The sequence below is a fragment of the Canis lupus genome, chromosome 9 (genome assembly GCF_048164855.1).
Source record: "Canis lupus baileyi chromosome 9, mCanLup2.hap1, whole genome shotgun sequence".
Classification (NCBI taxonomy): domain Eukaryota; kingdom Metazoa; phylum Chordata; class Mammalia; order Carnivora; family Canidae; genus Canis; species Canis lupus.
Window position 1 is genome coordinate 28,815,852 of NC_132846.1, and position 26,591 is coordinate 28,842,442.

At 41.2% G+C, this 26,591-nt stretch overlaps 1 protein-coding gene across 10 annotated transcripts in view; it reads right to left on the reverse strand.

Moving 5' to 3' along the window:
• Nucleotides 1-4,762: 4,762 nt before the first annotated feature.
• The window catches only part of TRIM9 (tripartite motif containing 9), a 108,015-nt gene continuing 86,186 nt past the window's right edge, over nucleotides 4,763-26,591 (reverse strand). For 2 of the 10 annotated variants that reach the window (XM_072838536.1, XM_072838535.1), the window contains exons 8-13: nucleotides 16,123-16,311; nucleotides 13,155-13,196; nucleotides 12,719-12,742; nucleotides 11,594-11,897; nucleotides 8,870-9,032; nucleotides 4,763-6,840 (exon numbers count right to left, since the gene is read on the reverse strand). In XM_072838536.1, coding sequence (XP_072694637.1) covers nucleotides 6,778-6,840; nucleotides 8,870-9,032; nucleotides 11,594-11,897; nucleotides 12,719-12,742; nucleotides 13,155-13,196; nucleotides 16,123-16,311 — 785 coding nt within the window. In that variant the 3' untranslated portion in view covers nucleotides 4,763-6,777. Of the gene's footprint in view, nucleotides 9,033-11,593; nucleotides 11,898-12,718; nucleotides 12,743-13,154; nucleotides 13,197-16,122; nucleotides 16,312-26,591 lie in introns of all 10 variants that reach the window. The other 8 variants (XM_072838534.1, XM_072838533.1, XM_072838541.1 and 5 more) reach the window with 6 other exon arrangements.

The following is a 26,591-nucleotide window of genomic DNA, read 5'->3' on the forward strand; positions in this document are numbered from 1 at the left end:
ACAGGCAGAGGGAGAAGCAGGCTCCATGCCCGGAGCCCGATGCGGGACTCGATCCCAGGACTCCAGGGTCACGCCCTGGGCCAAAGGCAGGTGCTGAACCGCTGAGCCACCCAGGGATCCCCCTTGAAAGGCCTCTTAACTGATAATTGTCATGTGAATTTAAGTTTACCAGCTACCTGTACACCTGAAACTAATATAACACTACATGTTGGTTATACTGGAATTAAAATTTAAAAATAGTAAAAATAAATAAATTTACCACCTACCAGTGCAGATAACTTCCCAGAAGCAACAGGCCAAAGAACTGACCCGCCCCTACATCTTATTAATTTCCCAGACATATAGACAGTGCAAACTGTGTGTATATGCCATCCACACATTCTCTCTCTACCTCTGCCTTCTCATGCCTGACTGCACACCAGAATCATCTGGGCAACTTGAAAAAATCCCACATTCTCAGGCTGAATGCCAAGCCAATTAATGTAGTAGCCCGGTATCACTGTTTCTAAAATTCTTTAGATGATTTCAATGTGCAGTGGAGGTTGAGAAGCACTGCCGTACCAGTGGCTGGTGAGATTCTTTTGACACATGTGAGATGTGTCTTAATTGCAGAGATGTTAACGTGTGAAAAAAAAAAATCTTTGCATCTGAAAAAGAAGAAAATATGATATTGTTTTGTTATTATTAGCCTAGCCCCAGGAAGCTTCAGACCATGAAAAATATATTGGGTCAGACCCATTTTTGTAGAAAAACGGACATTCCTTTGTTGCCCTTAATAGCACCTTTGGTAGTTCCTACTAGGAATGTATCCCAGTGATGATGTTTCCTCTAGTTACTGCCAGAAACCTGACAAGGGGCTTAAAGATGAAGCCTGACAGCTGAGACCTCTAAAGAGTAAAAATCATGTGCGGAATGCATCTGAAGCTCCTTGTCAATGAGCCTGCACCTGTTGTCCCCTTTGAGCCCCTGATTTGGCATCCCAAATGCTCCAGGACTGGCCTTGAGTGCATTGTCTGATCCAGTGGGATCTTCTCTCTACCCAGTCCCAAGGCATGGAGAACAGATCTCAGATTCTCTTAAAATCGAGGAAGGATTGGATGATAGACAAGCAGCTTACACGCAGTCTGAGTATTGCAGGTGGTAACTGCACTACATTTCAATACTTGGTCTTAGTTGAAATCTTGAAAACTTGAAAGTTAATAGTGGCATAGAGTTTTGGCTGATCCTCACAAGTTTCTAAGATTGACTGATTTTTTTCTGATAGATACTTGTGATTTTTTTTTCCTGCTGGTCTATCAGGTCTGAGCAAGCCCATCACTATATCTAAATATTAAAGTCTGCATGTTTGTATAGCCTATCGCATTGCCAACAAAGAAACCAAATTCATGAGAAACTGCAATTAACCTTCACCTGCTCATCATTTTCAGCCTGCCTATCAATAAGACTGGAGACTTATTTCTTCACATCTGACATCCACATTGTCCACCAGGGCAATAGGAAAATATATTGAGTGGAGTGTTCTTTTCACAGATCCTATGTGGAAATCCTCATTAAGGAAGGAAGCATTAGGATCCTCATTTACCTCAGACAACTTTCTCATTATACACTTATTAATTCCTAGGTTGAAAATACAGGCCAAAACCAGAATGCAGAGTAGTTAATATTTAATACCTTAATCTTTCCTTAAAAGTAGTTTGTTAAATAATGACATAATAAATCAATGCAGCTGATAAATCTATAGTACTAGAAGTAGGTTTAGACAGGATAAAGATGGGCCCTGTTAATTAAAGAAGAAAACAGATGGGCATGATATATAGGCAGGGATAACAAAAGAGGAACCAAAATCTAAAGTATAATTTGGAGAGGAGTTTTAGAAAATTGATAAGCCTATTGTATAAAGTAATTTACAGTGATTTAAACCTACTTGAGAAAGATCAGATGAATATTTGTAATCTCTTCTGGTTTATTAAAGGTCTAAATATTTTGTTTAACACCTTAATATCTGGAATGTAGGTATGATTAAGAATATAATTTTGCTTTCCAAATAGCTAGCCAATTTTCAAATATTTTTCAACATTGCTGAATAATTTTCATTTCCTCCTCATGATTCTCTGCTCAATATCTATTAAAATCTCTATTTTTGAGTTGTAGTTGATTTTAGTAATAGTATGCCATTTTGATTACTGTGGCTTTGAAAATAGATTTTAATGTGTCATACGAATTAAGTGACTGCTTTTGCTCAGAATGTCCTTGCCTACAGTCTTCTATTCATTTAACAAAAGAATTTAACATTTTGTCAAGTTCCATAGATAGTTGTCCCAGGAATATGAATCATTATTGACACTCAGTTGAGATGTTAGTAATAAAAAAGGGAGGGGATGGGATGGTGGCATTATGAAGAGTCTGCACACAAACGAATAATCCCTAACACTTCAAAGCACTTCAAAGTAATCAAAAGATGGTTTGTAACTTGTTAACACATAATTAAAATAGAATATTCAGCCATCCTTATTAGTGGAATAGTAATTTATTATATTCATTATTAGAGAATTTTAGACAAATATATTGGTGGAGAAAGGGCAAGAACAACCAACCAAAATATCAACTCTACTAGATTTCATGGTGAACATTTATTTTTACCTGGTGTGAGAAGGAAGAAACATATGAGCAAGATTCATAACCACTGGGGGTGTGTAAGAGCTATTTGTCATTGCTTCCTTAATGGGAGTCAGGTTTTCTACTCTCTCCACCACCCCGGCCTTTCAGGAAAGGGACAAGTTAAAGTCCATGTCAGAAAGGTTCAGAATAAAATGGAGAGGCCGTCTTCACCATATAGGAAGAGGAAGCAAATCAAAGCCCTTTCACCAACCAAGGGAATATGGGAAGGAAAAAGTAGGGTCAGGAGATCTGCTCCTAGGTCCCTGAAACCCTTTCTTCTGCCTTGGGCTTTATCTCAGAGGACAGCCTGGGGGAAATAGGAACAGACTGGGGTGTAGTTGGAGGGAGGCTATAGGGAGATCCTGGTCTTGTCAAACATGGCCCCTCAGCTTTTCAAAGTGTGTAATTCAGTGATTTAACAATTACAGGGTCATGCAACTATCACTACTAGTTCTGTGCTATCTAGTTCTTACCTGAAGCTTTTCTTAGCACAGTTGTGGCAGAGTGGTACGGATAATACATCTGAAAACTCCACTGATCTTTCTGTGCATTTAATTAGGGGCCTTCACCGTGCAGTCTTTTCCAATACCTCAGCTTCTGTGTGTATCCCAAACACTGGTTCTTTGGATAAAGACACGATTTAGGAAGTCTCAGTTACCTGTGATGTATTATGTCAGACTCAGGCTTCCCTAAACGCCAGTGGAAGTAGCTGGCACATATATTTGAAGATATATGCAGGTGTCTTTAGTATAGATTACAAAGTAGTGTGATCTGAGAACTTCTTTAATTACTATAGTTGCTTTGATTCATGATCAAAATCCTGATTCAACAGAAAGTCCTCCTTTCTTATCAGTGAGCTGAATAGATAAGCAAAAGATTAATGTGCACATTAGAGGCAGAAAAAAAGGATTTCACTTCCCGAAAATAGGATGATATCTTGCAAATCACTTCTTTGTTCCTATGAGGCAATGCCAGGAATCAGAAGTTCCATTAACCTCACTGCCATGAGAAGAGTAGAAACCTGCTAACATGTTCTCTTAGAGAATAGGAGGGAAGAAAACCACCACAGTGAAGGGACCCACAGAAGAGGAAGGGTAGTGGGTGAGGAAACAGGGATGTGGAAACCTGGTGAACACAGAGCAGGCGCAGCTGCCAGTTCCCTAGTGTGGCGTTCTGATGTCATACGGTGGATTAGGTGCTTGTAGGAGATATTTTTTCCTTAAAAAAACAAACAAACCCACGAAAAAACCCAGCTCATTTTATAAGGGTGATGATAGGGGTGCCTGGGTGGCTCAGTCAGTTAGTTGAGCATCAAACTCTTGGTTTCAGCTCAGGTCATGATCTTGGGGTTGTGAGATGGAGCCCCAAGTTGGGCTCTGTGCTCAGTGGGGAGTCTGCTTGGGGTTTTCTCTCCCTCCCCCTCTGCCCCCACCCCGCTTGCACTCTTTCTCTCCAATAAATAAATAAATCTTTTTTTAAAAAGCATAATGACAGTGTAAAGGAAATCAGTACAGTTGTGATTATTTATTTATCAAATATTTTATTCATTTATCTGAGAGAAAGAGTATGCACAAGCAGGGGGGAGGGGCAGAGGGAGAAGCAGGCTCCCCACTGAACAGGGAGCCCAATGTGGGATTCTATCGCAGGACCCTGGGATCATGACCTGAGCAGAAGGCAGACACTTAACCAACTGAGCCACCCAGGCGTCCCTGTTGTGATTATTTAAAAACAATCTTAATGTTCAGTCATTCAAGTAATGTTGAAGGAACCAGATTTGAAAAAGTCAGTGACCCTATACTTTGTAGTACAAGTTTATGGCCTTTTTCAGGAGTAGGTTTGTGAAAGTAAGTTTCTGAGATTTGGAGGTAGACCCATACAGCATCCAAACTATAGATGTTTCACACGAAGTTAAGGTTCAGGAGGTATGTAGGTACCACCAGGCGGCAGTATTAGGGTTCCCAAGGAAATCAGGTGAAGACCAAGTGCTTTCAAGAACTCTGGAGGAATTTCCAATTACACTTGACTGAAGACCTATTGCTCTGACAAAGGTGAATTGTCATCCCCAATAGACGAAAGCTAAGAAATTCTCAAGAGACACAGGATATTCTCTCATAAAAATCTTTTATTGGCACACTGGAAATACCCATTTTTTCTAGTACAGTAGCTGTATGCATCTACAATGGCAATTCTGTGTAAACTATGTGTTACAAGTCACTAGAAATCTACTTAGCAGGATGAATTTAATAAAGAACAAGAGTAGCTATGAGTCTACAGCGGCCCAGCCATCGAGTCTCATCGGAGAGTAAATCAAATATCAAACTAGTGTTGTCCTGCAACGGAGTTTTTCTGTAGCCAAGAAAGCAGATGGACATAAACAGGATAGCACCCATTCAATAAATTAGGTACACTTAAACTAGAAAAACACTGTAACTGATAGAAATGATCTAAATAAAGCACAAAAGGAAATAATTAGCTATTTACATATATTACTTCTTGCCAAAACTTTAGTTGGTTAGCTTTCCCAACCTACCTCTTCTCTTTTTTTCTGTTATTCTTGTTTGTTCACGTGGAATTTCTTGGCTCACTGGCAGATATGTAGACAATGTTATCAGAACCTCTTTCCATGTTCTACATTTTCTAAAGCTTCATGTCAAACTAAAGAATCTGAAGGTACCTACGTAAGTCTATCTCTATAGAGAAGTAATAAGAATTATTGTTCTGCTATTGGTCATAGCAATGACATACAATTTCATTTTCTTCCAAACATGATTTGAACTACTCCAGAAAGTTAGGTTGTGAATGGCAGCAGAGTGGATGGGTTTGTCATTTGTAACAGGCACAGATATACATGGAGACAAGTGTGTTTATCCTGAGAATGGGGATGCCGTGGACTGCAAATTAAGATCCCCCATTACTGAAAATGGGTTCTCTCTCTGGTCGCTACTTTTTTTTTCACATTTATTGTTAAGGCTTTGTGTCATTGCAGCATTAACAAATAAGAATGCCGACATCATTTCTGCCAAAGGAGGGCTCTGTGATGAATGGCAGCAGGTACCATAATTAAAATGGTGTAGCTGAAAAGGCATTGAGTTGGTATGTTTCTGGTGCCATGGCCAGAATGGGTAGATTTTCAGCATCTTCCTTGGAGATCTGAGAGATCTTGCCAATGAGCCTCTATGCCCCATGTTTATTTCCTTTTCTAGTACCTATAACAATTTGTAATTGTATTATTTTTGGTTTGCTCTCCTATGAGAATATAAGCTCCAGAAGGGCGGTAACCACACCTGTGTTCACCACTGTGTCTCCAATGTTTAGAACAGTGCCTGGTCCTTAGTAGGTTCTCAGTTAAAAACTTAGATAAATAAATGAACCAAATCATAAATCCCCTGGTCTGCCTATGTCTAGAGACTTTCTAGTTTGATTCAATGACCAGGGTTGGCCTGTCCCAATGACCCAGCTATCCTAATGATCCTACCTGCTGTGAACCTTTGTGTAGCCATGTGGCTGATATTTTTGTGCTTCACAGGATAGTAAAACTTCTCAATGCTGCATTCACTCTGCCCACCTCTCAAAGATTAGCTATGCAGGGCTAGCACTGCACGAGAGGTAACAGCAAGAAACTTCTAGGAGGTAAACTGCAAGCTCCAGATTCACCTGATTCTTCCCCACCTCTCTCTACAACCTCTTTGTCAGAGAGCTTAAGAAAAAGGTTATCGGGAGAATATTTTCTTGGCAGTAACAGTTCAGTAAGTCACCAATAACGTGATCAGAAAAGAAACAAAATATAACTCACCTACAAAAAAAAAAAAAAAAAACTATGTAAAATAAAAGCAAAATCTGGGAGTGGAAACCAAGTGCCACGGTGGGCCGTCTGGGTCCTTTCTTGGTGAGAGTTGCCGGACTCGGAAGTGAACGCAGGCATCAGAGCAGGAGAGAGGTTGGAAAGGAAGGGGCAGAGCAGAGCTGAGGGGCATGAAGACGTGGGACCAGCTTTCCTCTCCTCCTCGCCCTCTGCTTCCAGCTCTCCGGCACCCCGCATCCCACCGAATGCTGGCTGAGCTCCTGCGTCGCTCTCGGGCGGAGGTAAGAACGGGCAGCTGGCGCCTCCACAGCCCATCCTTAGGCTATTGACGCTCTGCTGGAGTAGAAGTCAGGGACCGGGAGCCCAGTGTGAAGCGTGACCTGGGGGACGAGACTGTGAGTCCTGGAGGCACGCGGGAACCCTCCCTGCACGCCCCTCCCCAGGCCACAGTGGATGTGTCCCTAATTCAACAGGGGGCCTGTTCATGTTCTTTAACGTCTATTCTAGTAGACGTTAAAGAGAATTCCAGTAGAATTCAGCCTGTGCTAAGAGCCTGGCCACCGGTGGTGGGTTCCCAAATCCTGGAGACACTTGTTAATATGGTTCTCATCCACCTGCCTCTTTTAAGGGTCCTGGGAAGGCTGCGTTCCTTGTGACTGAAGACACGGGCAGTGATCTGCAGGTAGCAAAGCCTGTTGGCCCGGGCGCAGTGACACTGCCAAATCCATGGGTAGAGAACCGGTGAGTGGATAACCCTTCTCTCATCACTTGTCCACTAGTTACTCCAATTAGGATGAGCCTTCCGTTGGGGGGAAGAATAGGTGGTTGCCAGGTTTAAGAAACATGGGTACTTGTACTGTTCCCCTTGCTCCTATGTGGCCTGGCACCTCCTCGGTGGACAGCTGTGAGGACGAGGCTGGAACTGTCTCCTGCGGGACTATCGTTACTGTCATTCTTCCCCTTCTTGTCCCTGTCTCCCCAGCCCAAGGATCTTTCTCTAAAGATACTCAGGACATCCTGGAAAACATTGAAGAGCACCGAGTACAAGATTCTTTGGAAGGGGAACCAGCTGAAAAATGTGGAAGACTTTGAAGGAGGTTTTTCTAAGACTCACGTCTAGGGCAATTTATGGTTTCCTTTCTTCCAATGTAGAGGCTGAACTCTGAGAGATTAGATTTCAGCCTCCCAGAAAACCCCATCTAGTTGCAGGAAGAGAGAAGGGCAGAGGTCACTGGGTTGCAATCACTTTTACTGCACACACTGATAAACAACATTTTTGTTTTGTTTTGTTTTGATAGCTCCCAAGACTGTGGTTCTGAACAGAGCAAAAATCACCTGCAGGCTTTTGATTCCCACGGCCTAGCTGTCTGCCGGATGAGGTGAACAGCTGATAATGAGAGCTCTGGCTGAGAAGGGCAGGGGAAGCTTGGCTTAGCAGTGCCTGCCAGGCACCCCACGACTCTGATCTGTACCCCCATCCTGGCCTCTTGGCCCCTTTTTGCTCCCAGGAGGCTCCTTATGCCTTAGAAACTTTGTGCTGGTTGTCTCCCCTGCCTGGAACGCTCCACACAGCTCACCTGTGACTGGAGTAAGGCCACCCACCCTGAGCAGCCCCACTGAGCCTGCAGCTGCCTTCCCCACCCCAGCATTCTCAACCCTCCTCGCCCTGCCCTTGGCCTTGTCTCCTTTGCACATATTGTCTTCTAATTATGTCATTAACACCACCATTGTGCTTATTATTGATTCTATCTGTAACAAGGGCACGATTTTTATGTTTTGTTTTCACTGATTAACAACAATACGTATAATAATTATAATAACCGTGCCTTACGTATGAAAGGCACCCAGCAGTTACTTGTTGAATGAATGCATGAGAAGAACCTGTTCGTTTGTCATTTGTAGGAAATCGTAAGTAAGTGGCCCGCAGGCGGGGGCTGCTTTCTATCCCCGCGGCACCTAAGAGAACGGAGGAAGAGTGCGGAGAAGATGCTCAGGATTTTCTGATAATGATGCTAACACGTCAGTCTCATGCCTTCACCTCTCGAGCGCTCGCTCATGGAGCTTTGCATAAGTCATTTTCATCTGTTTTCGAGCCAGCTGGTTCAGGAGTTTCCTTCCTACTAGGGATGAAACTCGGCCTCAGGGCGGATCGATAGCAAACCGTGAATTGAGGTCCAACTTCCCACTTGCTGTTAATTAGACTGTCCGAGCTTAGCGAAGGGGCTGATGCTGATCTGGAATCATCTCGGTTGTCATCGGGGATCCCTTTGCCCTCTCCTTTCCTCCGTGTCTTGGTCTGGGCCTTACCGGGTCGGCTTCCCTCTCTCAGGGATTAATGTACCACCCGCGGGCCGCCTTTGGAGTGGAGTGGGCGGGCGCGGCCGGAACACGCGGGGGCACGGTGCTTACCTGCACGTTCCTGTTCAGGCTGACCGCCGGGAAGAACAGGCCCTCCACGTTCTCGAAGGCTATGGGACCCTGCTGTTCGTCGTTGATAAAAAATGTCAAGGTTTTCCTATTTAAGTCGAGGAGGACCCCGATTGTGGCCCCCTTGGCGATCCCTCCCTCTGTTCTGTGGGAAAAGAAAATGACTGGGTTTCACTTGTCATCAATCTAGAAGCTCCCTTTTCGGTACACAATGTACAAATCCCTCTGTACTAACCAGTGTTTCTCAGCCGGTTTAAAAATATCATCCCCCGGGATCCCTGTGTGGCGCAGCGGTTTAGCGCCTGCCTTTGGCCCAGGGCGCGATCCTGGAGACCCAGGATCAAATCCCACGTCAGGCTCCCGGTGTATGGAGCCTGCTTCTCCCTCTGCCTGTGTCTCTGCCTCTCTCTCTCTCTCACTGTTTGCCTATCATAAATAATAAAAAAAAAAATTAAAAAAAAAATCATCCCCCACATCCCAGGAGTCTTTTTAGATACTTTTTTTCCCCCTAGTCACCCCCCTCACATGAAATTTTAATGCCACAGATATTCTGGGTATCTGTTGATGTGTTGTGTGTCTATCTGTGCTCTGTAAATAAAAAGTATGATTTTTTGCTTACCCCCCACACACCAATTTTCACTCTGTTGGGGGGAGATATCACCCCCTGTGAAGAATATAGATTCAACGGTGCTGCTCTGCTCTTGCTGAGAGTGAACTCCTTGCCGGAGGGTCTCTACCGCTGAGCCGCAGCAGTAGGAAACAAACCGTTCAAGTCCAAGAAAAAAAAGTAGGCTTTGGGCTATCAGAGCTCTGTCTACAGCTGTGTCGCACACTTTGCACAAATGGTGTGAATTAAACATCAACTCCAAAGTGACTTAATTTGAAAGTCAAAATAAAGAAGCACTTAAGCTGAATCTGAAGCATATACATGAAAAATTGGATTTGGAGCCTTATGCTACCCATTTGACAGAAAAAAAAAAACCACCTTATTCCAGAAAGATGTTAATTTTGGGCATGTTGAGCTTAAATTGAGAAGGCTCTCTAAAAAAATGACAACACTGAAGATGATTCTCCTCTGCAAAATGAAACAATCGTATTGTAGTAGATGGAGGAGTGATTTTAAAAGAACCTGCACTGAAATGTCATTTGAAAGCAAATTATGTCTTATGCTTCGATTGATGGTTTCGCAGAAACCATGAACATGGATGATCTGGTTTGCCTTATCCATCCCTCTTTGAGGTCTAGTAATATTGAACTTCATCTTTATCTCAGCTGAGCACAGAAGGGTAAGTGTTATTCTCTTCCCTTGGCCTGCAGACTGCACACAGTCGTTAAAAGACGAGTTTATAAATTGCATCTTGCTAATTCACAGCTTCAACAAGACAGCACAGTTTGCACGCAAGCAGACGTGTTCAAGTTTAAGAACATGTCTCTTTGCACAGTGTGACACTTGTGTTGTTATTTACTTCCTCATTCCCAAATAATATTATTTATTTCCTCACTCCAAGATAAAGAAGCTAGAGGAGAAAAGTAAGTGTGGTACACAGGGGAATGATTAGGAATCTCGTGACTGATCATTCTCCCAAATGTAAATCACCAAAAACGACCACTTATCCACATCTAGTAGGATTTGATATCGGGCTGAAATGGTATGTATGTTTACTTTAAATGATAATAAACAATACACATCTGAATGGATGTGTATAGAAAATAAAATGTCCAAGGGAATGGGAGGTGGAGGTCCCAGGAATCCTACTGGCTAGAGAAGGAGCAGTGATGACCGTCCAGAAAAAGCTGAGAGTGGAATCCACCAGCCTGCCACTGCCAGACTCGCTTTCCTTTTGATATGACTGAATAGTACTGTATTTTTTCCCCCAAAACACCAGTGAGAGTGTATCTTAGAGAAATCTTTGAGAATAAGGTGCGTGAAAATCCATGCAAGACACCTCCCTACCTACACAAAGCAAATGATAAAGGAAGTCTAGGGGGAAAAATACAGTTTGGGTTAAATTATAATTGCCTGTAGTTTGGTGTGAGAGGCAAACCTAAGGAGACCTCTATGTTCTCTTTCCCCAACAAACCGGGTGCTCTGAATTTATACAATAGAAGAGAGTTCTACAAATTCTAAAGCTATCCAAACTGGCATTTGTAAGATTTACTTTGATGAAGTGCTTCTATTCTGGGCAGTGATATTGATAATAATCATAACAAGAAGAAAATGGCTTCTGTTTTCAGATGCCTCTAATGTGAGGCGTTTTCACATATCGCATTTAATCTGGAGAACACTGTGTCTGGAAAAATATTATTATCCCAACTTGGTGGATTTTGAAAACTAAGCTGCTTTCCCAGTAAGTTGTAGGTCTGGATTTTAGGATCCTGGTATGTTTTCCTGGAATTGATATGCGTGGGGATTCTTAGTTTCTAGCCACGGTGGAATATAACAGTGAAGGGCCTAGGTAAGTGCTCATGTCTCTGGCATTATGCAAAAAAAAAAAAAAAAAAAAAAAAAATCAATCAATCAATCATTCAATCCATCAATGAACCACTGAGGAGTCAGGGAAGAGTAGTAGAACTCCTGTGCCACTTACTGAAGACCACCTGCCTGGCTTCCTCAATGTTGTTTATTTAATAGGACTTTGAAATTGGGCTCTCAGTTTTCACCAGAAGCCAACGTGAAGAAGGCTTGGTTTGGGGGCTGCTGGGTACCTGTTGGTGTGCGAGTTGTTGTGCATGAACCAGCTCCGGTTATTGTCCACATACATTGCCCAAGCTTTGTCGTCCTTCCCTAACATCACATCCTTCATCACGTCGATGCGAGCCACACCGAAGGCAGGGTCAGGGTGGTTGTCGTAGCGATCCACAGTTAGCTCCCAGTAGTGGACGCCCTTGGAGAAGCCGGTCTTCCCCAGCACCACCCGGTCATCATAGCTGCTGCAGGTCACAGTCAGGTTGTCATTGGAGAAGATGATGTCAGAGTGTGCCGAGCCAGGGTCGAAAGCAAACCAGGCCACTGAGAACAAGAGAAGGGAGTGGGGTTACTGAGGCAGACCCAGAGAAGGTGGTATCGCAACGCACTCCTGCACGGGTGAGGAGCGTCGTGTCCCGTTTTCATGCTGCCATGCAGGAAGGAGGTGTCCGGGGCCAGAAGGGGCCGTGAGTGAGCAGACAGGGGCACATCCTGGGAGGCGGTACTCTCTGCACCCAGAAGCAGACGGAGGACACAAGACCGATTCAGCAGGGGTTACCTGACTCAGACTGCACTCCCAACCAGGTGATCCGGGAGTGAAGTGGCATCGGTTTTGGAAGGTGCAAGTCCCTTCACCCGGTGACTGGGACAACAGTACACCAGAGACATAAAGGGAGAGGGTGCGCTAAGATGCCTGTGTAACCCTGAGGCGGGGAGGCTAGGATCTACAGTCCTAGATGGAGGAGGGACAAAACACACTGAGTGAAACCAGGAAATATCCCTTCAGCAGACATGTAGTCATTCTGACAACTTGCTCAGCTCTAGCGGAAGCTCAAAGGCTGCAAAGCCATGAGTGACTGTGACTTGGAGATAAGACAGGTTGCTTCCTTCGTACCTTAAAAATAACAGTTTGCATGTTACTCCTAACACTGACATGTAGCCGATTTTGCTGGAGCAATAGGTATTTTGGATATTAGGTGAAGATAGAATGACATCTTTGCGCACATCGTTGTGACCCAAGTCCGAAATGTCGCCTACCAAGAACACACTCCAGAGAGATGTCATTGCCGCTGTATCGAACCTGTGAGCTACCTCACATGCACTTTGGTCTTTGCTATTTGTAACAGAATAAGGTTATTCCATACCTGCTAACAGCTTTTTAATGTCAACTGTTGTCATTCCAAGTGAAAGGCATGGGAGAGAGAAACAGGAAGCAAAATTGACATCGATAAGAAAACACGTCTCTTTTGATAGACTAATAACCAAAAAAGGGCTCAATTGAAAACACTACACATGCTACTGCGGTTGATCTGACTTGCACCTCTACCCACGTTAGCACTCGTAAAGAGTGCTCTGCATTGACATATAAGAAAACTGGAGGGCAAGTGCCATCCTCTCTTAGGGTATAAAATTAAAAAAAAAATGCCTTTCTAAGTATTTGGCAAAGTGTTATAATGGGCTTTTCATGACCATGAGACAATTTTATTGACACACAACAAACTGCCTCCATTTATTTGGTGAAGGAAATTGAGCATGCCAATCACACGAGGAAAAGATGACAATCACGGTAGTTGTACTTGCCTAACTGAGTGTAAGGTGCGGACTGCGGCTCAAAACTGCATCCTATAAAGAGATACTGCACATCAAAGCTATGAAACAGCAACCAGGCGCATCAACATTATTCGTATACACTTCAAAAGCACCAGCTGAAAAGAGTCACCAGAGGCCTGATTCATGAAAAACCAAAGCCCTTTCTCTATTAGTTTACTTTGCTGGGTAAAAATGATTTTTTTTGCTCTTTCAAAATGAAAAGTATATCACCCTCCCCCCATTTAATCAATCCTTCTCCAACTGATTCTAAACCATACAGCTTAAATTTCTATCAGCCTCCCCTCCCCAGCCAAGCTCAATCTTTTCCACTAAAGTTTCCATATTAAAGAGAAGGCTTAACTGTTTAAAAAAATGGGAAAAATCTGGGGTTGGAGGGAAGCAAAATAAATTAAATTAAATAAAAGAGAAAAAAGAAAAATTCACCTAACTGAAAAGGAGAAATGACTGGATCTTAACAAAACCCTGTTCCATATCACTATTTCATGCTCTTCTAACTCTGTTGGTAAGCAGAGGGCCTTTGTCGTGACTTGATATGTACATATGTGACTGAACATAGAATGTAACCTATATGTTAATAAAAACATCTGATAATTTTTCATAATGACATGAATTAAATGTAGTGAAACAAATTACTTCATCTCCTTCTTGGATCATTTCATTACATCAGTTCTTCTTACCTAAGGGAGGGGTGGGGGTGCTGGGGGAGATAGAATGGTCTCAGAGAGGGGTGACTGAGTGGCTTAGGGATTGAAGATCTGTCTTCAGCTCAAGTTGTGATCCGGAATCCTGGGATGGAGTCCTATATCGGGCTCCCTGCATGGAGCCTACTTCTCCCTCTGCCTATGTCTCTGCCCCCCCTTCTCTCTCTCTCTCTCTCTCTGTGTCTCTCATGAATAAATAAATAAAATCTTAAAAAAAAAAGAATGGTTTCAGAGAGAAGCACCTGTGGAACTTTCCCACACCCCCTTCCTCAAGATTTGGATGCCCCCTACCTACTGCATGTAGAGTGGTGTTAGGAACTGACCTGGAGAACGTATTTATGATGACCACTAGGGTACCCCTAGAGAGGATCATTTAATTTTTTTCAACTCAGTAAGGCCTTTATACACTAATTTCTAAAACAATCGAAGGATAATACACTGAATTAAAAGAATTTTAAATTAATACAGCTTTGACTATAAAAAAGGACTAATGAGGGATCCCTGGGTGGCGCAGCGGTTTAGCGCCTGCCTTTGGTCCAGGGCGCGATCCTGGAGACCCAGGATCGAGTCCCACGTTGGGCTCCCAGTGCATGGAGCCTGCTTCTCCCTCTGCCTATGTCTCTGCCTCTCTCTCTCTCTGTGTGACTATCATAAATAAATAAAAATTTTAAAAAAAGGACTAATGATTGAGTCAAAAAACAAAATTGAAAGGTATAACCTTACTTTTGGTTATTTTACTTTGGAATGAATTCACATATAAAAGAATCCTTTTTTCCCAACTCATGGCTGATTTTTGTTTAGCTTCTATCACTTAAATTCCTATCCACAGGTAAAAGGACAGAATACAAGGAGCTTTAAAGCTGAATTTCATATCCAGCTTTGGAAATAAATTTATAGAATCTGAATAGGGCTTTTAAAATTTTAAATGAATCATGCCTCGTGCAAGTCTTTTTCAAAACAAATGTTCTGAAAACTTTTTACACTATTTAAAACATACCACCATACATTTTAAGAGTCAATGATACAACTAGAACAATGCTGTCAAATACAGCCATCACATCTTCCCAGACCCACATTTCATTTTATTCTTGAGACAGTATACATTACAAAGACTGTAACAGTATTTCAGTACATTGGACACAAGTGAAAAGAGTTCCATAACAAAGCATGTTTGAAAGCCAGTAGTGCACAGAAAAACAATAAGAAATGTAAAAGCACAAAGAAAAATGTCATTTTAAAGAGAGCTTGAAGTCCCTGCATCCTTTTTGCACTGTCATGCTGTGGCCTTCTTCATTCCAGGATGTGGGATGAGCGAAAAAAATAAAATAAAAAACAAAAGAAATATTTGGAAATGTGAAATGTGCATCACGTGTATCCACGATTACAATATAGTCCTGAAGAGATCAAATAGGTCTGCATCTCAGATGCTTTAGGATTCTGTGGGCTAGCAGAGTTGATTGCACAATAACGCATGTCTAGCTTCCCTGAAATCAACCTGAAGCCCTGTCACAACCTGCTTGGCTGTGGGACACTAGGGGGAAGCTAGCCTTTTTCATGACTTGGATCTTTGGGCCTTCGGCCAGTTAAGGGTTTCTAATTTGGCTAGTGATGGTCCCTCCCCTTTGCTAGGAAAAAAATCTGCCATGAGCCAGACTGTCCTACCAGTGAGCACAGGCTTTTGCAGAAAATACTTTCATTTTCAGCTCTCTGGTTTGCCTGCTTTGTAGGATGCATTCTGCTGTTGTTGTGTTTTGACTTGATTTTTTTCAATAAAGATCTCTTGAGTCTATGTTTAATCAGACCCCTATGGGCTGGATGCACTGATCCAGTCTCCCAGACATGGCTGGTTTCCTGGATACAGCAGGGTTGCAAACCTCCAAACTAAGGCCACAGCCTCTACTCAGCCAGCGCCTCTGCCGTGCTATGCCACTGCATGTGATGACAGAGCAGGTTATCCATGGAGCCAGCTTGTGCAAAAAGAACAACTTCACTCGTCACTTTCCAATGCCATTATACATTGACCACAGCTCCATGGTTGGGCCTTACACCACACAAACAAGAACACCACAAAGCTCCAGCATCCAAATGCTCTTCATACTGGAAGCAGGCCACAGACATAGAGACCAGCTCACCGCCCTCTCCATGCACATATGAACGGCAAGAACAAAACAGGTATTTTGGAGATGCCATGGAGGCACAGAGAGATCAAGGGGAAAGGTCAGACGAGCTCAGCTCACCCGGTGCATTGAGAGACTGCAAAGAGGAATGCAAGCTCAGCTGGTGGGGTGAGGATCGGAAATCAAAGTAGGATCTCCCGGGGAAGCTGGGTTGTAGATTAAGGGTGGAGGAGAAAGGACTCATTCTACGGAGCGGCAATCTTTCCGAAGGCACTGGAAAAGGGAGTGTCTGTTCTTCTGAATCTGTGTCTAGATGTAAGATCAATGCAAACTAGAGATCAGAAATCTGCTATGGTTCCCCAAGACCTGCCTTACCAATGCATTTGCACAAAGCCTCACCCATCCCGCAGGTGCCACAAGGCATTTACAAAACCAAAGTGGCTTTGGGCCGGGAGGGCATTCTCAGCAGGTCAGGACTCAAACATCATGGGCAAGTGCTTTCATTTGCCCCTATTTTTAGTGGTAGATAAAGTATCTTGGAAGGTTTCCTTTTCATTAAACTTTTTAGAGTTGAATTTAGAAACTCTAGAGGTAGATTTTACCCATTGATGACCAAGAGTAATACTTTACCCCCCTTCAGCTACCTGTGCGACAATGGCCTATTAAAGGGTTTCTATTTAGATGATGATTTTCTTTAACCAATTCTTTGCTTTCCCATAGTTTTCCCTTTTCTCTCTTATATATATATTTCCATTTCTAAATGGACGAGATGATTTTTCTATACTAGCACACTCAATACTTGTTCTTTGAATAAAAGAAGATAGGACTGAACAAGTAATCAGATAAGGAGTCTTACCTTTGTTTCTGAATTAAGATCAGACCCCAGGGATGCCACTTGGACATCTCTGGTTCTCTAATAATAAACAGTCTGTGGGACAGTGGTGAGGTGCGTTGGTGGCAAAAATGTCTTTATTTCCAGATACTTGGGTATGGTGTGAAGATCACTAAATTACAAAAATCACTCCTTTCTGTTTTTGTCAAACAATAGTTGGTTCTATGTAGTAGGGTGGTTCCAGTCAGAGATAGATGTTTTACCAATTGGGCCTTCTTAGAACACAGTGTGGACAATAATAATTTAAGAAGTAGAGATGGCATGATATGGTAACATTCTATGTCCAAAACCGAGGAACTATCTTTTCATTACAAAAACAATTTTGTTTTAGGGGATTGTTCCTGAAGATGTTCCTGAGAATATTTTTCTGGCTTGAGTCTGTCAGCATGCTTCTCTGTGTTGAGCATACCCTTGTCCTATCAAAATGCTATTGTGGGCATGTTCAAGCCAAAATAACTGGAGTGTGTGTATAACATGATAATATTTGAAAAGCTCAGAACAAGGGCACTGACTTGTTTTAATTGAATACGGTCAAGAGTCAGCCGCATTTTAGTTTCTCCATTTACAATATTAAAGTTAGCTTTTCAGGCTTTAATCTTATCCTTGGAAAGGTTTTTGTTTTGTTTTGTATTGCTTTTCAAGAAAATTATAAAAAGATCTCAGAGTAAAGGAACTGTTATTATGGAGTTAAGGTGTTGTATTCCCAAAAATATATATTCAAAGTTTCTTCTATCTAAACTTCATATAATTTGGGTTACATGACATATTGGTCATTTCTTTGTTCAGAATCATAAATCAGAAATGATTCCTCTTATAATTGTCTCAAGGGGCAATTAGTCTTTTAGTTTAATGGAAAATTTGAAGTACAACACAGCATCATAAACTGACATGGGCTTTGATTAGGGAGAGAAGGCCACATTTATGTCATAAGAGATTTTTTATTAATAAATATTTGCTTGGAAATGTATTTTCACCAGGTGGTAGCAATCAATTCATTATATTGAAAATATTTGTTGCTTTAAAAATTAATGAAAAGGATATGCATAGTGAAATTAATTCTAGAGTATATGAACCTCCAAGTTGTCATCTGAAAACCAGTGAATAAATGCATACAGAATCCAGACTCTGGGTAGCATTTCTGAGCCATCATGAAACATACTCACCTTTCCTATTCTGAGTACCAAGTTGGTGACGGCACCACTCTGTGGGGTGGGGCTGAGAGTAGCTGTGGTTATTCATGGGATTAATTACTTGACACTAGAATAGTTATTGTTTTTCTAACCTTTTATGTGGATCCATTATTTATTGATGACCCAATTTGCCTTGACTCCTCTCACTTTTGAATGATGTTCTCTTTTCAGGCAAGCTTATTTAATACCCACATTATCCAATCATCCCATCTCTTTCTTTTCCCCACCTATGGCCTCCCATACCCTTCAGCTGGGCCCTTACCCCATTTTCTCTAAGGAGCTCCTAAAAAATATTTATCTCATCATTAAATCTTTCCAAATGAATTATGAGAGGGAGAATGTTTTCCACCTAATCCCAGGTTTAGCCAGACTAAACAAGCAAGCAGTGTTCCTTTATGCCCTTCCCCATAGACACATAGTACAAATATTTGGTCAGTTGCCTGTAAGTCATCCATGTTACTTGATATTATCTTAGATTTCCGGAGTCTTAGAGGAAGACACTTGGGAAAATCTGGGGACCAATCATCAAGCTTTCCCTTGAAATATCCTGGGTTGAGGAACTCATTGTCTCTGGGTAGTCCCCTTCAGTTTACTACCATTGCTTATGTTTGTCTGGATATACCTCTTTGGGAGCTCCACTTATCAACTGTAGCATTATTCTCTGGGGCCAAGATCACTAGTTCTTCCAGTATTTGAGTGCAGTCACCAATCCCCTTTAAATCTTCCCTTTTCTGGGCTAAAAATAATCTATTTCCAGCCTTTTTTCTATGCTATGAATTTCAAATCTTAACTCTCTTTGTCTTGTCCTTCTGGACATACTAAAAAACATGAACCAAAGACACTAAGACAATATTGGGCATAGTATTGCCACTTCCTGGTTTAGTCAATTACACAACTCACAATGAACATACACACAGCTATTCAAGGGTATATTTTATGCTATACCCATGGGATGCAGGAAGGATACATCCCACTTCCTCATCTCCCCTTGAAAGCACAACTGAGAGGGGCACTTGACGGGATGAACACTGGGTGTTATACAATATGTTGGCAAATTGAACTCCAATAAAAAAAATTCAAAAAAAAAAAAAAAAGCACAACTAATGAGATCTGTAGAAGACTTCTCAGCCATTAATGTTCTATTAGCCAAGACAGATAGGAACAGGGTTTATCTCTACTCACTCTCCACCCAAACAAACACATGATATGGAAGCTGTTTCAGGTCATAGCTAGTATTCAGGATCATTATTATTAATTTTTAATGTATAGATAGGTCACTAGAGGAAAAACAAGTCGCAACTTAAAAGATTTTAAATTTCTTGTCACATTTCACGACTTGCAGTGACCCTGTCTGCTGATCAGTTTTGCTGAATAAAAACAGCTTATCGGGGAAGACCAGTGGAAAGAGAAGTAGAGTGCCAGCTGAATACTGGCATGGTGACTCTAGGCACAACTGGAATTCTGGGGTGAGGACTGTGCTTATAAGGGGAATGTGTCAAGACACACTTCCAATCAACTCTGTCATTGACCACTATTTTCCTCTTGTCCTTGCCCAGACTGCTTTCCCTTCCCGACTGGAATTGGCTGGATTCTGGAGTCAAGGCCTATGCTTAAAAGAAGCCATCAGGAATAATCAAAGCAAAGAGCAGCTGGGGAATCACACTTATTATTTATTGACTTTGGGTTCAAGGTGAAAAAAGAATGTCTAGGTGGTATAGTCCTGTGTGGCTTATGGTACATGCTTCTTTTATTTATTCATTTGTTAACATTTATTGAACATCTACCATGTGCCATTGTATTAAAACTGGGCAGGTGGGAAACATGAAGTTGAAGGGAGAGCTGACCCTAAGAAAAAGACTAATTTAGAGAAAATCTTCTAGGAGTAGAATTTCTTGACTTATCCCAACATGTACAGGGTATGAAAGATTTCTGCATTGTGGTAGAGTGATTTGGAAATATTCCTCACCAGTCTGTGAGGTGTTATTTTTGGAATTTGAAGAGGAAAAGCAAACCGACAGGGCTTCCTTATGACAGTGTACGTTAATGCAGCTCTCTCTCTCTTTTTTTTTTCTGTGACTGGTAGAATTCTTGGTTATCTTTTTGTCTGGTAGTGAACAGCTTCATAACTCAGGCAGACCTGGGGTATTGGTCCAATAGGACGGGCGTATTTCAAAGCCCAGAAAGATGAGATATATCAGAACTGCACAAGCAGCATTAAAGATGAGTTTCAGTTCAATTATAAACCAGCTATAAAATAATTCGCTTTTGTTGGGAAGAGTTTAAAGAGACAAATGAATGAAGGAGGCTAAGTTTCCTTAAATGATCTAATACGCATACAAAGTCACAATTATGTCCAACTTGTACATAAGTTACAGTGAAAGGTGGTATTTTAAGCTCTTTTAAGGGTGGCATTAATTGCAGTTGAGGAGTGAGAAACAAATCTGTTTTTGAAAAAATTCCTTATAAGAGAAGAAATAAAATAGTCTCTTACCACCCCTGGGACAGTTGCACACTTTGTCACCAAATCCTCCACTCCAATTTAGAATACCATGGCATTATTTATAAGTAACTACCATCAGAAGAACTAAAAATTTCTGTATTTCAAATAGATACAACAGATTCCAAAGGACTAATCTGCTCCCCAGAGTGTCAACTGCAAAACATATTCCCCAGAACCAAATATAGGGTCTGGATTAAATTCAGTACTATGGGAAAATTCAAGAAATTCCCTGGGGTATCAAAGGATGTTGTCAAAATTAAAAGGAACAGACTATCTCTCTTTTCTGGGCTCTGAAAACTATCACACCTCTCACTTTGGATTTTGTAAAATCTACCCAAATTTGTTCAGGTATGATTTACCTACCTTGAGGATTTTGTCCTGGGAATGCACATTCTTCTAACTAAGTAATGTTTTGGGAGCTCTGATGCTCTGAATTAAGAAAAATAAAGCAGAGGCATAGGAAAAATGATCTCCAGTGGATGATATACTCTTTCCTATACAATCCTTTATCAATAATTTTCTATTAGTGTTGAATTCTCAGTATCATAAGCAGAGCTCTAAGACCTATTAAGACCCTTGCACAAGGTGGAGGTGTCTATGCCTGTTCATAGCATTTTCTGAAACGGTTAACAGATTTCAGCAGTAATTTTGAAGAGAGAAACCATACAAGAAAAGCAGGGGTACAAGTTGAAAAGAACTTGGAGGTTATCTGCTCTAAGTCCATAGTGATAGAGATAAAAACAAAAACAAAACAAACCCCGCTCTCAACCAAGAAAGCCCTCCCAATACTCGCCCACCTGTCAACACAAAAACAACAAAACAAAACCCATTGAATTCCAGAAAGGTTAAAGGACACTGCCCAAGTTACACTGCTGCTGTGGTAGGACAGGATCAATTCCGGGGGAATAAAATTTTGGGAGTGACAAGGCTATTGCTTCTCTTTCTGTGCCTTGGAAATGTATAAAAGGTAGTTTATACCACAGGCCATGGCGTCTTAGGGCGTGAACAAAGTTTGTGGAGATGAACCTAGTTATCATTCTTTAAATCTTGTACTATATTGAGTGAGGGTGACTCTTCTCCAAATGGAGTGTTCTATGGACTGGGGCAATTAGGGATTGAAAGCCAATACATCATCCTCTCCTTTGGAATTTTGGTCTTGGGGGATGGTAAGTAGAGGAGTTCCCTGCTGTTCTTCTGAGACTGGGTGAGGTTCTTCACCCCACCTGCCCAAGGTTACAAGTTCTCTCGGGGGTTTTAATACATCAGGATTTAAGAGCGCAGTACTTATGTTGCTCCAAAATCGCTATAAAATATCTGCAAAGAGATTTTGGACAGAGGCATCTGGGGCTACTCTGGGGCCATATGCTGCTTACGTCACTGAATATTCTTTGGGTTAATTTCTTTCAATGCGTGGAAGAAGGAGATATCACATTGGAAGGGGTAGTATGATGCTAATAGCCTAAAAGGGATAAAAGGCATTTTAATTTTATGAATAACATCTTCTATGCCCTTTTTTAGAAAGCATTTTCTAAGATGTAATTTTAAGAATCCTAACCCTTTTATTATCATTAGAGAAGATAATCCTGAAAAGTGTTGGGGAGATGATTCCTGTGGATATTCAACTAAGAAGATGCTCTCAAGCATCTTGTCTAAAGCCCGATTCTCCATTTATCACCATTTACCTTCTCTTCAGTTTCCTCAACAGTTGAGATCTGGAAGGCTGAGAGCTCTTGCCAATAATGGCTCTGTGGTTTCAGTCAGAGCAGGGCTGCAAGTCCCAGACCTCATTTGGTAGGGTCTTTTAAGGACCTGGGAGATCTGGCTCTGATATTCCTTTTCTTTCCCAAGTAGCCACCTGTCCCTGCCAGCCAATAGCATGTTCTGTTACCAACAGAGGAGAAGGGCCTCTCACTTTGGGGAGGGAGGGTGAGTGGGTGAGAAATTGGAGATGCAGAGACAGAAGAAAAGGACAGGACCAGAGTAGGAGCTTGTATATGATGCTGGAAAGGACAGCCTCTCCACACCTCCTTCTTAAAGGAAGAGTGTTATTTTTTTTTTTTTTTCACCAAAATTCTAACATGACTCTTTGAAAGTGTAAAAGTCCATTTCTTGCTGGGGTTTCTGGATAAATACATGAGGCAGCTACACGATGCTGCTGCATTTTGACAAGATGTTTTCACTCACTTAGCAAACAGACTTAGGATAGATTTCCCTATTTCCTCCCTTTTGGTTGAGTGCAAATAGCACCGTTCTAATGTCAGCCCCAAAATGCACCAGGCAGTGCGGGTTGGAAGGCCCAGGTCTGACATGTCACTTAATGTCTCAAAAGCTCAATTTTCCCATTTGTAAGATGAGATAATAATTATACTATTTCCTCCTAGAGTGTGTGGTAGGTGGAATAAAGGCATGCCCAAAATGTCCATGTATATCATCCTTGGAATCTGTTATCTTATGTGGTAAAAAGAACTTTGCAGATGTAATTAGAGTAAGGATTTTGAGATAGAGAGATTATCCAGATGGGCCTAAGGTAATCACAAGGGTCCTCATAAAACAGAAGCAGGAAGCCCAGAGTCAGAAAGAGATTGGAAGATGCTACACTGCTAGCTTTGCAGATGGAGGAAGGGGCCATGAGCCAAGGAATGCAGGTGGCTTCTAGAAGCTGCAAAAGGAAAGAGAACAGATTCTCTTCTAGAACTACCTGAACAAATATAGTCCTATTGATACCTCACTGTTCGCTTAGTGAAATCCGTTTAGAATCCTGACCTCCAGAAATGTAAGGTAATAGATTTGTGTTGTTTTAAACTACTAAGTTTGTAGTAATTTGTTACAGCAGCAATAGGAAATTAATACACAGGGTAAGTCTGGAATATTGCAGCAACAGAACGGGGGGGGGTTTGCATTAGCAGTGGGGATGGATATATAGTCTAAAGTCTTTATAATTATTTTAGGGTGAACAAAAAAAATTCCTAGTTTTTCCTTAGGACCTTATAGCAAAACATAGAATGGCTAGTTTTTATACAGTTCTTCTACTGGATTTCGGTATTCTTAAAAAAAAAATTTGTTGGCTGTCATGTTGCTGTCATTTTTCATGGAATCTTTTAATGGACACTGAGAAAAGTTTCTAGAAGTTCCCTGACACAAAATGAAATAGGGTTTATTGCAATAGTTTTCTCATGGTATTTTGTATTGTGATTCAATAAAGCCTTCTGAGATATACCTAATATCCATTACCAAGGATTTCAGATAAATACTGACTTTTAAATGTTAGATGAAAATATTTTTACAATTCATTTTACACTTTCTAACTTTCTTAACCAGAACATAAACCACAGAATCCTCTCTTTTGACTTTTTTTGTGGGGGGGTCTGTTCTCAATTTTCCCAGTTACCTTCCCTACTCACCAATCCCTTTCCTCTCTTGTAATGTGATGCTCCTCATCTGCTGCAGTCTTCCCAAGTGGGTCATGAGCTCAGTGGACTCATGTATAAAGTAAGAGTAAGCAAGAACTGAGTGAGACCAAGGACCCCGCTGTAAGGAGAGCACAGAAATGTCTATACCTGAGCTTTGTCCTTTTTACCCCAATCAGAGGTCATTGTCACTTCTTGATTGTAAGATAACTATCTAGATTGCAGGTGAATATCTTAGCTCTAGAGAGGTGAGGTACCATAAATTTTAGGCGCTCTGAGTCAGGAGTCATGGAGTTTAGGAAGGACTATGCTCTAGGGCAGGGGACATACCTCATGCATCTTTGTGATCCTGGACCCAGCACAGTGCCTGACAAAATTTAGGTGCTCCATTAATGTTTTTAAATGAGTGAGTTTTCTTTATCATAGTCAGCTCAAGGCCAATTTTGAAGTTTTTGCCTTGCTTACAGTTAATCCTGTTTGGATTTCTGTCTGTCCATCTGGTTCTCTCTCTTCCCTCCTTTTTTGGATCATATTCATTTTCCCTGCAGTATGTTGTAACTTATTTCATGTAACTATTAGATGTAAAACCATCAGAATATGATTTCTATGAAAATAAAAATGTAAAAGGCCCTGTTGCTTGTTAGTCAAAATTAAATTCTAAATAGCAGAATTAAAGTGACTTTTTTAAAAAATGGGATGGTTCATACATTTCTGGTATAAAATCTAGCTGGAAAGCAATTGAGAAACACAGATAAAGGACTTTAAAAGTGGGGGATCCCTGGGTGGCGCAGCGGTTTGGTGCCTGCCTTTGGCCCAGGGCGCGATCCTGGAGACCCGGGATCGAATCCCACGTTGGGCTCCCTGCATGGAGCCTGCTTCTCCCTCTGCCTGTGTCTCTGCCTCTCTCTCTCTCTCTCTCTCTGTGTGTGTGACTATCATGAATAAATAAAATCTTAAAAAAAAAAAAAAAAAAGAAAAGGACTTTAAAAGTGTTTATACTCCTTGGTCCAGTAATTCCAACTCAAGAATTTGTCCAAGGAAGGTAATAAAGATTTGTGTTGGAGAGTATTGATTGAGTAAAAGGTGCCACCCTTCATGTTCTTATTCCCCCAAAGGACTCTCACCTCTGCTAAGACTGTTGAAGCATTCCTTGGTAATTTTTTTCCCCCAAGAGGGGGGTCAGTGAGAGATCCTCTTTTCAGCCAGCTGAGAGTCTTAGTGAGTTATTTGAGCCCCAGGAATATTACCTTTGGTCTATTTCATTTTCTCTCCAGATTCAAGAACAAGAAAAAGGTAAGTCTGTTTAGATAGGTAGAGGGAAAATAGGTTAAAGTAAATAGGAAAATATCCTATTCTGTTCTCAGCCTTGTATTACAAAAAAAAAATTGTCTTTCAGGAGTAGAGTCTCCCAGACAGAATAAGCCCCAGAACTATGTAGGAAGAAGGCCTTGTTACATAATGGATATTCTTTTGCAGATAGTTTCAAAGACTGTGACACAGCCATGAGGGCTATTAAATGAATTACTTTAAAAATATATACAATGAGGGATGTGTGCCACATTTTAAAATTTCATTAAGGTTCTTAATTGCTTACAGTTATATTTCTTCTTAAGTCAAGGTAATTTGGCTTAGAGCTGCGACTGGCTTTATTTGCATGGCTCTCTTAGGTACATTCCCAAGAACTCTGCCTTCAGGAACTAATCACACTTAAACTCATCTAGTAATGCATTTTTCTTTCCTTTTCTCTTTTAATAACACATTCTTTATAATTTCCATTGAATTAAATTATTTTTCATTGTTTTCTTGACTGATCCCTGGATATAAATGATGTCTTCCTGCTAGTCTTTCTTCCCAGTGGTTATAATTACTTGTAAGTATGTAACTGGTTGTGTCTGGTTTTTCAAGGCCTATCTCTCCTCATAGACTGTAAGCTCATAAAAGCAGGGGTGACATCCGCTCAGCCCTCTACACCCACAGTGTAGCACACAGTGAGCCTTTACCAAGTACTACCCAATAAATAAACAAACAGAACTGCTTCTGAAAAAAATGATCAGCATTTATAACAATGTGGACATCTGATCTCCCCTGCATAATGTTACCTGTAAGTCAGCAGATAGTTTTATGATAGTTCAAAGAGTATTAAGTAACAAGTGGTTTAGACTTTGGACTAAATGTATGTAAACACAAGCTAGACTTGCTATCACATATGAATCAGATCCTTCTGTAATACAGACTTTTGTTTTGAACTTTGGAAAAGGGTCAGCTGCTGCTAAGAAGACTGCTAAAGATCTTGTTACAGTAGAAAGCTGAAATGAACCACCACATCATCCCCAAGAACAGCAAACAAAAAAAAAACTTCCAAAGCAAACCTTTCCAGGAACTGTAGGAAGAAAGATTAATAGAGTATAATATAAGTTCAGTTAATTTATTGAACCCTGTCAATGGCATTTTTCTCACTGATTTCTAAAAAACAAAAAAATATATATATAATTTTTAATTCTATAGGCTTTCTTTATTTTTACAAGGTTGATCAATTTTTTAAAATTAGCTATTCATTATGTATTTTTTCTTGCTTTCTAAACCTTGTCTCACCATGTGAA